The sequence below is a fragment of the Octodon degus genome, unplaced genomic scaffold (assembly GCF_000260255.1).
Source record: "Octodon degus isolate 3935 unplaced genomic scaffold, OctDeg1.0 scaffold00005, whole genome shotgun sequence".
NCBI lineage: Eukaryota > Metazoa > Chordata > Mammalia > Rodentia > Octodontidae > Octodon > Octodon degus.
Genome location: NW_004524581.1, coordinates 32537149 through 32552867, shown reverse-complemented (window position 1 = coordinate 32552867; position 15719 = coordinate 32537149). Strand labels below are relative to the sequence as shown.

Below are 15719 nucleotides of genomic sequence, written 5' to 3'. Positions count from 1 at the left end.
GCAGCCCCCGTGCCCCTCTTCCGGCAGCCCCGTTCCAGCAGCCCCCGTGCCCCTCTTCCGGCAGCCCCCGAGCCCCTCTTCCAGAGCTCCAGTGCCCAACCACCGGCCTCCTTGCTAAACAGCAGAATGATGAGGGGATGGGAAGTCAGCAAGAAATCGTCTCGTCCTGGTCTCTGAAATATGGCAGGCAGCGTAGCCTTCTCTTTTTCTTGTACTGGTGCTGGCCTTTCCCCAGATGGGATCTTTGCCCTGAACTATGGCCCCAGCTTTTTACATTTTCTATTTTGGAAGGGGGTCTCAGCTGCTAAATTGCCGGGCCGGACTCAAATGTACAGGCCTCCCTCCTCGGCCTCCCAGCGCTCTGGGATAACAAGGCCACAGCGCCACACCTGCTGGCAGCGAGGCTTCCATGCCAAGCGGATTTGTGGCCACGAACAAGGCGGAGAAGCCCGGGCCTCGGCTCACCTGTTTTTGCCTCCACGGAGACTGGGCTGCGACGTTTCCCATCCTGGATCCCGAACAGCACAAACTTGTACTTGCGGGAGGACTCCAGGCCAGGGACGGTGACTTCCCGCTGGTCTGCAGTCACTGGCACCACCTGGGGCTGCCCGTCCCTGTCTTTGTACTGGACCACGAAGGAGTCGAATTCACCCTCAGGTACTTTCCACGTGAGGCCCACAGAGTCAGGGGTCACGTCTGTCACCGTCAGGTCCTCCAGGCGTGGGTCCGGAGGGGGCTCAGTGACCGGGGCTGCTGGGAGCAGATCTGAGATCCAGAGCACAAACACCAGGGCTGAGGTCTCTCAAGAGAGGACCCTGGGCTTCGCCGAGATGGCGAACGGGTGCGTCTCTATCCTTACCGACCCTCAACAAGTGACAGAATGTGGCTGCCCCCATTCAGAAGCACAGACGCTTCACTCCACTTTAGAGATGTTCTAGAAACTCGGTAGTGTCACTTACACCTAGCCCTACTTCTAAACGTGGCAGCTTCTTAACTATGCTACCGAGGCTGTTACCAAGTCTTAAATTGGAGTTTCTAAGAAATATTCTTAAAATTGTCCACTGGGCTCGCTGTCTGCTGCAGTGATGTCAGAACCCGCTTGCACTTTAAAAGCCAAGCGTACTCAAGCCCCTTCTGCAAAATGTGCAGGATCTGCCGGTGACCCACACACCCCGAACCATCCCTCTCGTACCTAACACAATGGGACGCAGCAGGAACAACACCATGATGATAATAAGAAATACAACCTGGACCTGCTCAGCACAGACCCATATTTTTCAAAAAAATATTTTTGATCCACAGCTGGTGGCTGTGGATACGGAGAGCTCTGGAACAGTGCAACCAGCGTCCTTGGTAATGCTGCATGCTTTTCTAGATCTTAAAGCACTGCTCTAAAAGGGAATGGAGGAGGGCTGGCCAAATAGCTCAGCAGATTAAGGAGCCTGCAAGCAGTTGCAGGGGCTGGGGGCTCGATCCCCAGGCCTGCCATGCTGGCCCTGCCCCCCAGCTCTTGGGAGGCTGCAAACAAGCGGATCACTACGACTCCGATCTAGTAGTGAGAGCCTGAACACCCTATACACCCTGTCCTAAATACAAAAAAAAAAAAAAAAAAAAAAAAAAAAAAAAAAAAAGAATGGGGGACTGACCAGATAGCTCAGTGGATTAAAGCGCCTGCTTAGGCAAACTTAGGGACTGGGGTCCAATCTTCGGTGTGCTCGCTAAAAACAACAATGGAGACTGGGCATGGAGGTGCACCTGTAATCCCAGAATTTGGGAGGTTGAAAATGGGAGGATCACTAAGAGTCCAATATGTGTAGCAAGACCCTGTGCTAAATACATAAAATCCTTTAAAAAAAAAAAAAAAAGGAATGTGGTTTCTTCAGTTGCTCAAATGGAAGAGGTGAGGGGGCATAGAGAGGAAGCTCAGCAGCATAGGCACCTGCCTGACAAGTGGAAGGTCCTGAGTGTGATCCCTAGTACCATAAAAAAAGGTAAGGTGAGCCTCGTCCCACTGGGCTAGGAGCCCTAGTACCATAAAAAAGAGGTGAGGGGCAGGAAGGAGCCAGGCGCAAGCAAGGGAGAAGGGCGCCCCCTGGAGGTTGCAGGGTGGAGGGTCATCTAGGCCCTTGCGCTTGCCAGGGAAGTACTTATTCCACTGAGCCATCTCCCAGGCCCTCAAAACCCTTGGAATTCGCCCCATGTCTGCTTAAAGCCCACACAGTTAAGCCCTACGCTTCCTTCACCATCTGGCCTCTCCTCCAACCTCCAATCTCTGAGCTCCTCCTGGGTTACCTGGGTTGTCTCCTTCCTGCCTGCTTCCTTCACCTCTTTGGTCTGCTTCTGTGGGGGCTCCCTGCTCACTCAGAGAAAGAGCGTGGTCTCTGAGGCCCCACAGGTGAACCCGTACATTGTCCCTCCACGCCCTCCTCCTCCAAACCATGCTCACCCTTGGGCGCTGCCTTCCCGCCGACCCCTGCGCTGGCTCTTCCCTGAGCCTGGGGTGGGCCCTGCCCCGCATCCTCCTGCTCCCCAGGCGCTGCCCTCTGTCCAGGCCCTCGCCAGCTCGCCCTCAGGCTCTGCTGTTCTCCACAGCCCCCTGCCCCCATGTACCCCGATGCTGCCTCCCTTCCCTGGCACAAGAACTCCCAGTGAGGGCACGGCCTCATTCCCTGCTCTGCCAGTCCCAGTACACGATGAGTCCTCAGCAAGTGCTTGTGAAGTACATGAGGGGCCAGGCCCCCCACCTCAGGGAGAACAGGGTCTGGGAGGGAGACGCTTCATTCATTGGCAGTGGAACCGGAAGTCACAGGAGGCAAAATGGCAGAGGGGGTGGCCAGTGGGTGGGGCTCCCAAGACTTTGTTCCTCTGGCTTCCGTGGCAAGGACAAATTCCAGACAGGTGGTACCCGCTTAAAACTGGCCAACGACCAGGCCTCTGCAGACAAAGTGAGTCTGGGTGGGAAGGGAAGGGACAGAGTGAGCTGCAGGGCTCAAGGGTCACCAGAGGGGCCGTGAGGGATTGAACAGGTCCTCAAGGGGGCTGGGGAGATGGTCAGTTGAATAATGGCTTGCCTGGCAAGCGCAGGGGCCTGAGTTCAATCCCCAGTCCCCCTGCCCCCCCAAAAAAACTGAGCAGGTCCTCGGCCTGGCACTTCCTCCCCTTCCCTTTCTCACCGTATCTGTCCCCACACGTACTTCCTTCCACAAGGGACAGAAATGCTTTCATCACCAAGCCTGAGTGCTGAGGGACTGGCCTCACCAGAAAAGGGGAGACTGTAACTGCTCAGGGGCCTGACAGTCCCCACACTGTGCTGGGAGCATCCTTTTCCAGTTTAGAAGCGTGGCTCCTGGTCAGCATGCGTCCCTCCTCCTGACAATGACACAGCACGTGCTGGGAGCCACCCTGGGAGTGAACATCGAGTCCTTTCCTTTCCTAAAGGGCTGTTTCTGTTACCCAGGACATGTCAGATACATGTTTCCAAATACCTGGCCCGAGAGCAGGGTACAGAGTGGTCTCTCCAGGAGGGGCTCAGCAAAGGTCAAGAGGCCTGAGCACGCCAGACATGCTATACCCCGACCTCTCGCATTTGCTCCTGTCCTGAAGATGAGGGAGTCAGGGGTCCAGGAGAGGCTGGGAGTTTTCCAAGATCCTAGCTAAGAACGGGGGAATCCTGGAGAACTCGGTGTGTGAAACTCCAAAACTATGAATTTTCATTTTCTGAAAATGAATGTGTACCTGGTAGAAGCCATCCTCCCTCTGAACCAGGGACAGGAACAAAGCCCACTGTGGCTGCCTGGGACAGATCCATCCCAGGAGAGACCTAGGCAGTGCGTTCGCGGCCTAGATGACCCTCCACCCTACAACCTCCAGCACCGAGATTGTGCCCCAGGGTGGCTCTCTTGTCTCCCTCTTCTCAGTGCCAACTGAGGCACAGAAAAACAACCAAGGGTAGAAGGTTCTGGAAACAAAGCCAACCAACTCACTGTGAAGTTGAACTTTGTGGAGGTACAGAAATCATGTTCTAGAAACCTGTTACTTTCCCCTTATGTTTTTAAACTTTTCCCTTAAAGCAGATGTTTGCAAAAAAAAAGTGTCTTCACTTCAGTGACTGAAGGAACAAGGAAATGTCCTGTGACCAAGCTCCTCCTGTCAGCACGGCTGCCCCCACACACCTGAGAGAAGGCACCCAGGCTGAGTCCCTTGTGGTGGCTGAGGGGGCCCCAAAGTAGCCTGAGAGGGCAAAAAGGATGTTTGTTGCTGGAAGTCACTCACTGGGTGAACGTTAAAGTAGCTTTGAGGCCGGGGAGATGGCTCAGTGGAATAAGCGTTTCCCTGGCAAGCGCAAGGACCTGAGTTCAATCCCTGGTTCCGCAAAAAAAGAAATAAAAATAAAAATAAATTTTTAAAAAAGGGGCCGGGGAGATGGCTCAGTAGAATAAGCGCTTGCCTGGCAAGCACAAGGGCCTGAGTTCAATCCCTGGTTCTGCAAAACAAAACAAAAAAACAAGGTAGCTTTGAGCTGCACTGACAACAGGCCAAGGTGTGATGTCCAGTGGGACCCACTGAGGAGTGGAACCGAAGGAAACAAAGAGGCCTCAGAGCAAGGAGAACTGAACAAGCGAGTGGGGCGCGCAGCGGGGCGCCTGGGCAGCGTGTCTCCCCTGCCCCAGGCTCACTCCGCATGCTGTGAATCTGTTACCTCACGAAAGCCGCACAACATCTCTGTGCAGTGGGGTTCATGCTGTGGAAAGCTCAGCTCTGGCGCAGGCTCCCAGAAGCTGGCCGTCACCCCAGCACAGGTGACCTGCTCCTACCAGGACTGCCCAGCAAGTGAGGCCCCCTGGTTCCCTTAAAACAGAAGAGGGTGATGGCCACAAGCAGGTGCGAGTCAGCATGGGGAGGAACGGAACAGGATACCTGGCCCCACTCACCGGTCACAGCCACAGCGGACACCGGGCCCACGCGCCCGTCCCGGCCGAGCCCATACAGGTTCATCTTGTACTTGTGCCCCGGAGCCAGCTCCCGCACGGTGGCCTGCCGCTCTTCGCCCCCCACACGCAGCACCTGCGGCCGCCCGGCCTCATCCTTGTACTGGATGCTGAATGCATCGAAGTGGCCTTGGTCGACTGTCCAGGACAGGCTCAGGGAGTCCGGGGACGTGTCTGTCACTGTCAGCTCCCCCAGGAGAGGCTCCTTGGGGGGCTCTGGGGCCTCTGTGCTGGGTTCTAGGGGTCTGGGGCTCTCCTCCTCTGGAGCTGGAAAGAGGGTACACAAGATGAGGCAGCTCTCGGGATGTCCTCGGGACTCAGGGACAAGGAGCGAGAAGCATGGCCATCGCTGGGGACTTGGGCTCAGGGCAGAGCAGCCACCTGGGGCTGGGCAGCCTGCTAGGCTCACAGCTGACACATGGCCTCAGCACCTGGGACAGCAGGGCGCCAGACAGTCACCAACACAGCCAAGGCCTCAACTGCTCCCCGCTGGGGACGGAGGTCATCCCAGAAGGACGCAGGGCCACTCCTCAGCCCCACGCAGCCTCACTGCGTCCTGCTCGCCATCACCAGAGGACAAGGGACTGAGCTTTCCATGGGGTCCCCTGGGCCTCCCTCCATGCTCTCACCTGTCACCCCGGTGACAGACACGGGTCCCTCGCGCTGGCCGCTGTGGAAGCCATACAGGTGCACCTTGTACTTGTGGTCGGGCTCCAGCCCCGAGACGGTGACCTGGTCCTCGTGGCCGGGTACCCACAGCACCTTGGGCTGCCCGTCCCCGTTCCTGTACTGGATCAGGAAGTGGTCAAAGTGTCCCTCGGGGACCGTCCAGGAGAGGCTCAGGGAGTCCGGGCTGGCGCCTGTCACCATCAGCTCCCCTAGGTGTGGCTTTCGGGGTGGCTCGGGGGTCGTGGTAGGCACCGCTTGAGTGGTCATAGCTTCCTCCTCTGGAGCTGGACAGACACAGGGGGACAGGTGAGGTCTGCAGCCCTCAGTGCCCCACAAAGGAGCCTTTGCAAGAATTAAGCACAGAAGAGCAGAGCGTTGCCAGCCACAAGGCCGGCCTCGCTCTCTCTCCTTGGCAGCGCCATCCCTGCACCTGACCCTCGCTCTGACTGTCCTCCGGCTTTCCAAACCCTGACTGTACCATGACCTTGACGCCCCTGCCCAAGCTCCAGCTTTTGAGCAGGCCACGAGGCCACTGTGTCCCCACCCTCCCTGGACTGGGGTCCGTGGCTTTTCCTTGGTCCTGGGCCTCAGAGCTCTGCTTCTAGAGCTGGTCTTCCCTTCCTCCCTCTCTTCCTTCCTCCCTCCCTCCCCACCGGACCCCACTCACCGGTCGTGGCCACAGCGGACACCGGGCCCACGCGCCCGTCCCGGCCGAGCCCGTACAGGTTCATCTTGTACTTGTGGCCCGGAGCCAGGTCCCGCACGGTGGCCTGCCGCTCTTCGCCCCCCACACGCAGCACCTGCGGCCGCCCGTCCTCATCCTTGTACTGGATGCTGAATGTGTCAAAGTGGCCTTGGGCCACGGTCCAGGACAAGGTCAGAGATTCCGGGGACGTGTCTGTCACTGTCAGCTCCCCCAGGAGCGGCTCTTTGGAGACCTCTGGGGCCTCTGTGCTGGGTTCCAGGGGTCTGGGGCTCTCCTCTGCAGCTAAGAAGGGGACACACAGGGTAAGGCAGCCCCCAGAGGATGTCCTCGGTGCTCAGGGACAAGGAGGGAGAAGCATGGCCAGTGCTGGGGACCTGGGCTCAGGGCAGAGCAGCCACCTGGGGCTGGGCATCCTGTTTAGCTCACAGCTCACAACCTGGCCTGAGCACATGGGACAGCAGGGTGCCAGATGGTCACCAGCACAGCCAAGGCCTCAAGCCTGGGGACAGGTGTCATCCGAGGAGGACGCAGGGCCACTCCTCAGCCCCACACAGCCTCAGTGCGTCCCACTTGGCATATCCAAAGGAGTTGCTAAGCCTCCCCCTGGATCCCCCGGGATTCCCAAGTCCCCTCACCTGTCATCCCGGTGACAGACACGGGTCCCTCGCGCTGGCCGCTGTGGAAGCCATACAGGTGCACCTTGTACTTGTGGTCAGGCTCCAGCCCCGAGATGGTGACCTGGTCCTCGTGGCCGGGTACCCGCAGCACCTTGGGCTGCCCGTCCCCGTTCCTGTACTGGAGCAGGAAGTGGTCGAAGTGTCCCTCGGGGACCGTCCAGGAGAGACTCAGGGAGTCCGGGCTGGCGCCTCTCACCGTCAGCTCCCCGAGTCGTGGCTCCTCAGCAGGTTGCAGGGCCTCTGTGCTGGGTTCTGTGGGGTCCGGAGTCTCCTGTGGGGCTGAGTTCAGGGCATGTAGATGTTAGGGGTACCTTGCTCAGTGGTGTCACACTTGGGAATGACGAGACCCATGAACAGATATACACTGGAGCCTGAGTGCTGGGGGCTTGTGCTGCTTCTGGTGTCTGCCACTGGGTCACTCCGGTAGAGAGGTGGGGATAGCCCGCACAGCTCCTGTCCAAGCAGCCCCATCGGGTGGGTGAAACAGGAGCTGACTCGGGAAGACAGGACACCCCGGAGATTCTGCTTCAGTGCCACTGGCAGCGGTGACCTCAGAGAAGTGAGGGGCCAGAGGCCTCCATCCACCGTGTCCCACCCAGGGTGCGGGTGCTCCACCTTAATCAGGCCGGGCCTGTGGAATGCACTGCCGCTGAGGCTGCCGGGCAGCTGGGCCCTCCAAGATCCCTGAAGAATGCAGGCTGTGGCAGGGCTCCAGCAGGAGGGCAGAGGGGCTGACACGAAGGCCTGCTCCGTCCTGGCTGGCTCGGAACTATGGCGCCCTCAGCTCCCACCACTGACCCGTGGGGTGGGCGCCCTGGCCCATCCTTAGTCTAGGAGGCTGAGAGTGGGATGGCGGGAGGTCACTGAGAGGCCGATAGTGGGAGAATGGACAGCAGTGTGGTGGGCCAGGCCCTTGTGCCCGGCTGGACACACGCGCACTTAGTTCTAACAGCTCTACCAGAGGCTGCCGCTATCCCCCAACTTGATGGGCAGGAAGCAGGGTCTCAGGGCAGCAGGCCACATGGCCAGTGGGGCTACAGAGCCCCGGCCCCCAAGGGCTGTCCACACTAGCTCTTGGCATGGCTTCTTGGGCCACAGACACAGCGCCTGGTGGGGTGGGGCGGGGCTCAGGTGTGGGTCTGAGAAACTGGAGAAAGGCAGTAGCCGTGTCCCCAGGGTCTGCCACCTCTGAGCACAGCAACAAGGCAGCCGGGGCGAGGCTGCAGGTGACAGAGGGTCAAGCTGACTGGGGTCTGAGCGTGGGAGAAACTCAGGGTACACTAGCCGCAGGCAAGGACTCCAGGGAGGGCCACCAAATCTGCCCCGCAAAGGCAGAGCCGGCAGCTGGGAGCAGGCAGCTGGGAGGGGGCTCCCCAGGTGGGGAGGACGGGAGTGCCACGGGGCAGGCAGGGCTGGAGGCTTCGGCAGAGAGGAGCCGAGAAGGTGGTACACCGCCAAGTGCCCAGAGCCCACAAGCAGGGAAGGTGGAGGGCGGCCACAAAGCTGACTCACCCGTCTTGGCCACTACAGAGGCCGGGCCCACACGCTGCCTGCCACGAAGTCCGTAGAGGTTCATCTTATACTTCCGGTTGGACTCCAGGCCAGGAACCGTGAGCTCATTCTCATCACCCCCAACAGGCACTGTCTGGGGCTGCCCCCGTGCGTCCTTGTACTGTACCACGAAGGAGTCAAAGGGGCCCTGGGCCACAGTCCAGGACAGGCGCAGGGAGTCTGGGGTCACGCCAGTCACTGTCAGCTCCCCCAGGACGGGCTGCTCAGGGGGCTCTGGATGAGGTTGCTCCTCCTTCCTCTCTGGGGCTGGAATGGGGGTGGGGGGTCAGCCAGGCACTGCCTGCATGGAGGCTGGCAGAGGGGGACCCTCTGCTGCGCCCTTGGGACATAGGGCACTGCCAGGGTGGGACACACGTGTGCCTCAGGGTGCAGTTGACAGGGATAAAGAGGCTGGCATGGGGGAGAAGGGGTCACACTGGGACTTCAGGGCAGTCACTCACCAGTGGTGCCGTTGGCTATGAGGGGCCCGTATCGCTTCTTGTTGGCAACCCCGAATAGAGAGAATCTGTACTGGTGGCCAGGGTCCAGCAGGGAGACAGTGACGGAGCGGTCGGGCCCTTCCACGGGCACCACCTGAGGCTGGCCATCCCTGTCCCTGTACTGCACCAGGAAGGAGTCAAACTGGCCCTGGGGGACAGTCCAGGTGAGGTGCAAGGAGTCTGGAGTCGGGTCTGTTACCCATAGTTTTCCCAGGCGGGGTGGGCTGTCCAGGCTGGGTTCGTTCCAACGTACTAGAAGAGGTTGAGTAAGAAAGGAGGTCAGGAGAAGCATGAAGCCCCCCAACGTGGGGACGCGGTGCGAGGCTGTACAGGGTGCTCACTGCAGGGCAGCAAGGCCAAGGCCACACAGCAGAACGCAGACCCGGCTGGTGTGCAGGAAAGAACGGCAAGAACGGATTCTGAACAGTGCAAAAGTGGAGGTGCGGCCCTGGCTAGGTCCCCACTCCAGGGGAGGAGCCGGCAGAGGGGAGCCCAGCCAGGCCTTCCCACACTGCGAGGCCAGGGAAAGCTTCCCGACCTCCCTGCTTCCAGGCCCGGCCTCCAGCTGCTGTCTCCTCCAAGAGCAGAGCACTCCACAGCCCAGCTGGCTGCCCCGCAGCACCACCACACTCCCCAGCCAACCCTGCGCGATCCCCCTCCAGCACTGCCTCCCCTCTGCTCCCTTTCCAATGGAGGGGCCAGGAGAAGGGTCTCCGCTGGCTGTGGCCAGCCACGTACTCACCTCTGCCTCCCTCCCCCGCAAGCCACCCCCCACCGTAAGGCCCGTGGTGGCCCCAAGACTCCTGAATCACTCTTCCCGGATCCGCCTCCGCCAAGCCGACCGCGCCCTGGGTCCTGACTCCTCGCCTGGGTCCACCCGCCCCGCTGGGACACCTCTTGGGCTGCCCAGAGCCCCTCTCCATGTCCTGCTCTGAGTGGTGCCGCCCTGGTTCCAGGGTTCCCCTCCCCTCCCCACTCTCCCCTGCACCAGCACAGGTTACTTTACAGTGCTCCCTGGCCCCACAGGGAGGCAGTGTAACCTCAGGCTGGGCCCCACCACCACCACTGTTCACCTTGTGCCCTCCCCTCTCTGTACCTCACGCCTCCTCCCCCTGAAGCACACACCCCAACTCAGGAAACACCCAGAAGGTGTCTGTCTAGAGTCCCATGTCCCATGTCCACACTGTCCTAGCCACTCTCTGCCGTGGGGACAGACCTGTCTGACCTACAAAGCAGAGCCCACTGGCCCAGGCCTCCTGGCTCTCCCTCAGCTCCACACCCAGCCAAGCCCCATCTTGCCCATTCAGGTCTCCCTTCACTTCTCCGACTAGCCTTTCCCCAGTGTGCTGCCTATGAGGCGGTTATCTGTGTGACCACTCTCCCTGGGGCCCTGCAGTGGCATCCAGGCCCTTCAGCCCTGCACAGAGCCAGAGCCGGGTGACAGTGAGCAAGCCAGCTTCTCCCAGGGCCACCATCTGCCTGCACCGCCCAGTGCCATGCCTGCTCACTCACAGGTCTTGGCTTCAGCCACCAAGGGGCCGTGCCTCTTCTTGCCAACAAGCCCGTACAGGATGAATTTGTACTTGCGGCCTGGCTCCAGGGAGGTGATGAGGGCTGAACGCTGCGGCCCCTCCACAGGCAGCACCTGGGGCCCGCCCCTGTCCTTGTACTGGATAACAAAGGAATCAAAGTCGCCCTCCGGGACTGTCCAGTGCAGGAGCAGGGAGTCAGGGCTCACGCTGGTGGTCACCGTCAGCTCCTCCAGGCGTGGTGTGCCGGGGGCCTTCTTTGACTCCTTGTCTGGAGCTGGGGAAAGCAAATCATGGTGACCTCAACTGTTCCCGGTGCCTATTCCCACTTCTCTCCTCCACCTACTCCATCCATCCTGACAGCCTCTCCCTGGAGGCCTCCCCTTTCCCTGCCCCTCAGGCCTGTGACCATCCCTCCCTCACAAGGGGACCCTAAGGTGGCCCTGCCTTTCACAAGGTCCTGACTCCTCTGCACATCAGGATGAGGGCACACTTTCAGGCCCACATGGTTCTGTCTGAGGGGGTTGAGCCTCCCCACTGCTGTTTCAGAGCAGCCTGGAGACACCTCAGCCACCAGAGCTGCTCCCTCCCTGACCTCCCTCTCGTGGTCAGCTGATTTAGGGTTAGGGTGAGGGCCATTCACTGCTGGTCCTACGGAGAAGGCAGCAGGGGCTGTGAGGGCCAACTCCCCAGCTTTCCCCCTCTCTGCTGTCCTGACAGCCCTGGCCTTCCCCTTCCCCAGACCAAAGTGCAGGATGTACCAATGGTGCCGTGGTAGGTGATGGGAACAGAAGCCTTGCCCCCTGGAAGGATCCCGTGAAGCAACAGTGTGTAGGGGGCCCCGGTAGGGGGTGGGGGCACCAGAGCCTGGTGGGCATCTCCCGGCAGCAGCTCTTCGTGCGCCCCAGCCCCCTCCGGCACCTGCAGGTGCAGCCTCAAGTGATCAAAGGTGTCAGGCTTGACAGTCCAGGCCACGTGCAGGCGCCCTGTCTCATCTCGGCCCAGCACCTTCAGGTCTGCCAGCTCCTGGGGCCGCTGTACCACACGGGCCTCCACTCCTTGAGTTGTGGAGGAGCCTGCAGGAGGAGGTTCGTCTGTAGCCCCCAAGGGTGTGTTCCCTGAGAAGAGGTGGGGAGGGTGAGAGCAGAGTGAGTGAGGTGGGAAGGAACCCCTAGCCGGGCTTCTCCCTGCCCTGAGGGCCTGCAGCCTTCCTGGCTCTGTGCTGGTCTTTCATCCTGATTCCACCCTGGCCTCCCAGCACCCGCCTAACAATCCTGAGCGGAAGGACTTGAGCAAAGGGTAGGCTCAGGACAAACGAAGTCCACGCAGCCTCCAGAACACCCGCCCAGCCCGCCCTGCCCCACGGGGTGGTGGTCCATGTCCATTAGTGCTGCAGTGACAAGCCTGGAAGAAAGGGACTGTGGTGTTAGCAGGGTGGCGCAGAGCTGGAGTAGCAGAGGTGCAGGTGGGGGGCATCCAGTCAGGTGACACCAGGCCCTACGGGGAAGAACAGCAGGCCTGGCCAGATGCGCTCCTGTGAGAGACCCGCAGTCCCAGAGCCAGCAGAGCCAAGGAGCTGTGGCTCGGCCACCGCAGACAGATCCGATGTATCCTTGGAGGTCAAGGCTGAATTCTAGGCAGTAACCACGGCCATCACCTGCCGCCACGGTCACCAGAGCGAGTCAGCTGAGGTGGCCTTGCTCCCCATATACCACGGGGCTGAGGCTTAGCAGGCTCGGGGCTGCTGGTGCCCTTCCCTGGCCTAAGACAGCATTCCGGCCAAAGGGCCTAAGGAACGCGGAGAGAACCACAGCCCCAACGCGCGGATTTCTCTGGCTGTGCCAGGATCCCAGGGTGGGGGGTTCGGGGGCATTGGAGGATGCGCCTTGCTGCGGGGTCCTCTGGAGCCTGAGAAGAAAAGCGGGGTGAGGCAGATAACGCTGCACGGGGTGAAGTTCCGGCGCCCCTGCCCACGCTACCTGTGGTGGTGACGAAGGCGTAGGACTTGGAGGTGCGCCCCGCCCGCACCCCGTGGGCCTCCACGTGGTAGGTTGTGCCGGGCCTGAGGTCCGGCAAGCGCACGGTGCGCACGGTGCCAGGCACGCTCAGCTCCCCGCCTGGGCCCTCTGCAGGCGGCTCAGGCCACCAGCGCAGCACCACGCGCTCGAACTGGCCGCGGAGCCCGTCGAGGGACACGAGGAGTGCACCGTCGGCCGAACTGCCCAACACCTCGGGCTTGGGGTGGCGGGGCGCGGGACTGCCCGGGCTGGAGTCCCGCTTTGAGGTGCCCGGAGCTGGGCTGGCCGCGGGGTGCGCGCGGCGCGGTGGGGAGGCCGGGCGGCCCGGGGGCGCTGGCCGCCGCTGCAGGAACTCGTGGAGGTGGCGCGCCACCGACGCGTAGGTCTGGTTGGCCCGCAGGGGGTAGCCGTGGGCCCGCAGGTGGCGCTCCAGGTCCTGCACCGTCCCGCGGAAGCGGCCCAGCTCGGCAGTCAGGTTGCCCCACGCCCGCCGAGGAGGCTGAGGCACCGGTGGCCCGGGACTCGGCTTCTCGCGCTCTGGCTCTGGCGGCGGCGAGGGCCGCGGAGGCCACGAGGCGGGGGCGGGGCGCGGCCGGGGCTGGGGCTGCGCGGCCGGGGGGCGCACCTCCGGGTAACGGTAGGGGGCCGGCGCTGCCAAGGGGAGAGAGGGAGGGAAGCTGATCAGCCGCAGCGCCCCTCCCGCGCCCCGTCCCCGTCCCATGCCGGCCCGGCCCCTCCTGAAAAGAAAACGGAGCAGCATGTCTGTCGGCTCCGGGAGCCTCGCCCCCTCCCCTGCCAAGCCCACCACTGTCGCTGTCCTAGAGAGAGAAAAACCAAGCCAAGCATCGTCGCTGGCCCTGCATCTGCTGGAAGAGAAAAGGGGCGGGGAGAAGGCGCTACAGCCGGGTGCATGTCCCTCTGTGGCGGGAAGAGAAAGCAAAAGATCCAGGCTTCTGTTAAAAGACTAAGGGTTAGAGGGTGGCAAGATCCAGCTTCACAGCCTGACCCTGGGGTCAGCAGGCCTGTTGTGCCTGAGCTGCCAGGCCATCCCGAGCACTGACCATGCGCTTGTCTCCTCCTAGGTTGGGCGGGGATCCCCACCCCCACCCCCCTGCGTGGTGAGGACTCCTGCTTCCTGCTTCTCCCCACGGGCAGCTCCTTTCAGTCCACTCCACGGCCTTACAGAGGAATCCAAACTCCCTGGGGCCCTGTCTGCCCTGTGCCCTCCCAGCCCAGCACAGCAGGGGCCTGTGCACCCCAGAGCTAGGCCCCAGGCAGGCACTCCTGGCTTTGGAAGTCAGTGCTCCTAATTAACCTTGGCCAGCCATACCTGTGTTGGCCCTGACAGAGGTCGGGTAGCTGACTGCCCGGCCCCGCTCCGCTGTGACAGTCACCACGTACTCCACGCCTGGCATCAGGTCAGTTAATAGGGCCCGGTCGGCTTCAGGGGGGACTTCTAGCCGCACCCTCTGGTTGCCAGCACTGACATAGGACACCACAAATCGGTCCACTTCAGCCAGGGGACGCAACCAGCTGAGGTCCAGTGTGGTCGGTGTCACAGCCACCACGCGGAGGTCCTGGGGACCATCGATCACTAGCCCAGTCAGAGAGAGGAGGACTCAGGCCATGAACCATCTTCCTGGAGCTCCCCGTAGTCCCTCACCCAGCCTCCCTGGGCACAGTCCCAGCCCCCCACCCAGGGTCCCAGCCCCAGGCCCAGCTCTCACTGGTGGTGATGGTCTTAGAGGCGGGAGGGCCCCAACTGGTTCCTCGAAGGGCACGGACAGTGACCTCATACTCCTGACCAGGAGCCAGTCCTCTCTGGTCATAGGCAGAGGCAGAGCTGGGGACCCGAGCTGTGAATGGAGGGCTCCCTCCTTCTGCCTGTGAAAGAGACCGTGGAGCAGGTAGGTCAGGGGCAGGCAATCTGGCCCCTGAATCTCTTATTGTTCCAATTCCAAGCTGTCTGCATGGCTTGTGGAGAACTCAGCAATACATAAGGTGGGGAACATGGGAGTCAACAGCTGTCCCCATAAAAACCCTACCTCACACACACACTGCACTAGGCAGTGTACATAACTGAGCCCACTTAGTTCTTGCAACAACCCTGTGAGACAGCCTGTTAGTCCTGCTTTATAGATGAGGAAACAGACAGGAAGATAAGTATCTTACTAGCTCACTCTCAGCAGGAAAAGTAACCCTGGTTCCCCCCCCCCCCCATGGACACTCTGTTCATCCACTTGAAGCACCCCAGGGCGGCCCCTGTGGCTGCCCCGCTGCAGCCTCAGCCACCTGGACACGAGGAGGCTGCTGCTGAGCTTTGTCCTTTAGGACAAATGAAGCAGAAGCAGATTCCTCTTCAAGTTTCGCTTCCTCCTCAAGTCTCTGCTCAGCCCAACTCTCCCAGCAGATGGCTGCCTGCGGCTGTGTAATTTGGATGGCACCCGCTCATAGCATTTCCCTTCAGGGACTTTTTGGCAGGCTTGCAGACCTCATAAAGCAAGCCCTGCCTGCTTGAAGCTCCACAAGCATGTCTCCTGATGGCTGATTTTGTACCTGGCATCATGCTTGGTTGGCATGGGAGGCACAAAAATACAAGCTACTGTCCTGCCCTTAGGTAGCTCATTGTGAACCCGCTAACGCACACCCCCAGGCAAATCTATGCCTAAAAAGGCAGGTGAGAAAACTAGCCTCCCATCACTTCTCAGCCTTTTGGCTAAGATCAAGTGTAGAAAACTACCTCCCCAGACGTACATTTAAGGCAGCGTGATTATGTATGGTACCCCCAGGAAACCCGCTGGAAGGTCTCCCCAGTGCCGGCCGTAGCCGGGAGAAGCAGAGAGCCTCTCTGAGCGTCCTAGCAGCCCTGTCTCTGAGCTGTCCAGCGAGGCCAGCTCCTGGGAGGACACGCTGTTCTGTTCAGCTGTGCTGGCCATGATGGGCATGTGTCCACTCAGCCAAGTAGGACTGGAAATTTTCAGAGATATTCTCCTAACCCGAGAGAATCATGGGGAAATCAACATAGTAAATACCAAAGTATAAAAACAGATGAGAAGGCCACGTAGTGATTTTTGGGTCCAG

The 15719-nt window shown here is 60.7% G+C and overlaps 1 protein-coding gene across 18 annotated transcripts in view; it reads right to left on the bottom strand.

The window, feature by feature from the left end:
- LOC101567264 (tenascin-X) overlaps nucleotides 1-15719 on the bottom strand; it is a 44428-nt gene that overhangs the window by 24596 nt on the left and 4113 nt on the right. For 13 of the 18 annotated variants that reach the window (XM_023721348.1, XM_023721402.1, XM_023721347.1 and 10 more), the window contains exons 3-14: nucleotides 14366-14522; nucleotides 13969-14232; nucleotides 12600-13289; nucleotides 11382-11738; nucleotides 10604-10897; nucleotides 9053-9343; nucleotides 8553-8858; nucleotides 6999-7319; nucleotides 6325-6645; nucleotides 5618-5941; nucleotides 4932-5255; nucleotides 466-765 (exon numbers count right to left, since the gene is read on the bottom strand). In XM_023721348.1, coding sequence (XP_023577116.1) covers nucleotides 466-765; nucleotides 4932-5255; nucleotides 5618-5941; nucleotides 6325-6645; nucleotides 6999-7319; nucleotides 8553-8858; nucleotides 9053-9343; nucleotides 10604-10897; nucleotides 11382-11738; nucleotides 12600-13289; nucleotides 13969-14232; nucleotides 14366-14522 — 3949 coding nt within the window. Of the gene's footprint in view, nucleotides 1-465; nucleotides 766-4931; nucleotides 5256-5617; nucleotides 5942-6324; nucleotides 6646-6998; nucleotides 7320-8552; nucleotides 8859-9052; nucleotides 9344-10603; nucleotides 10898-11381; nucleotides 11739-12599; nucleotides 13290-13968; nucleotides 14233-14365; nucleotides 14523-15719 lie in introns of those variants that run through there. The other 5 variants (XM_023721406.1, XM_023721418.1, XM_023721416.1 and 2 more) reach the window with 5 other exon arrangements.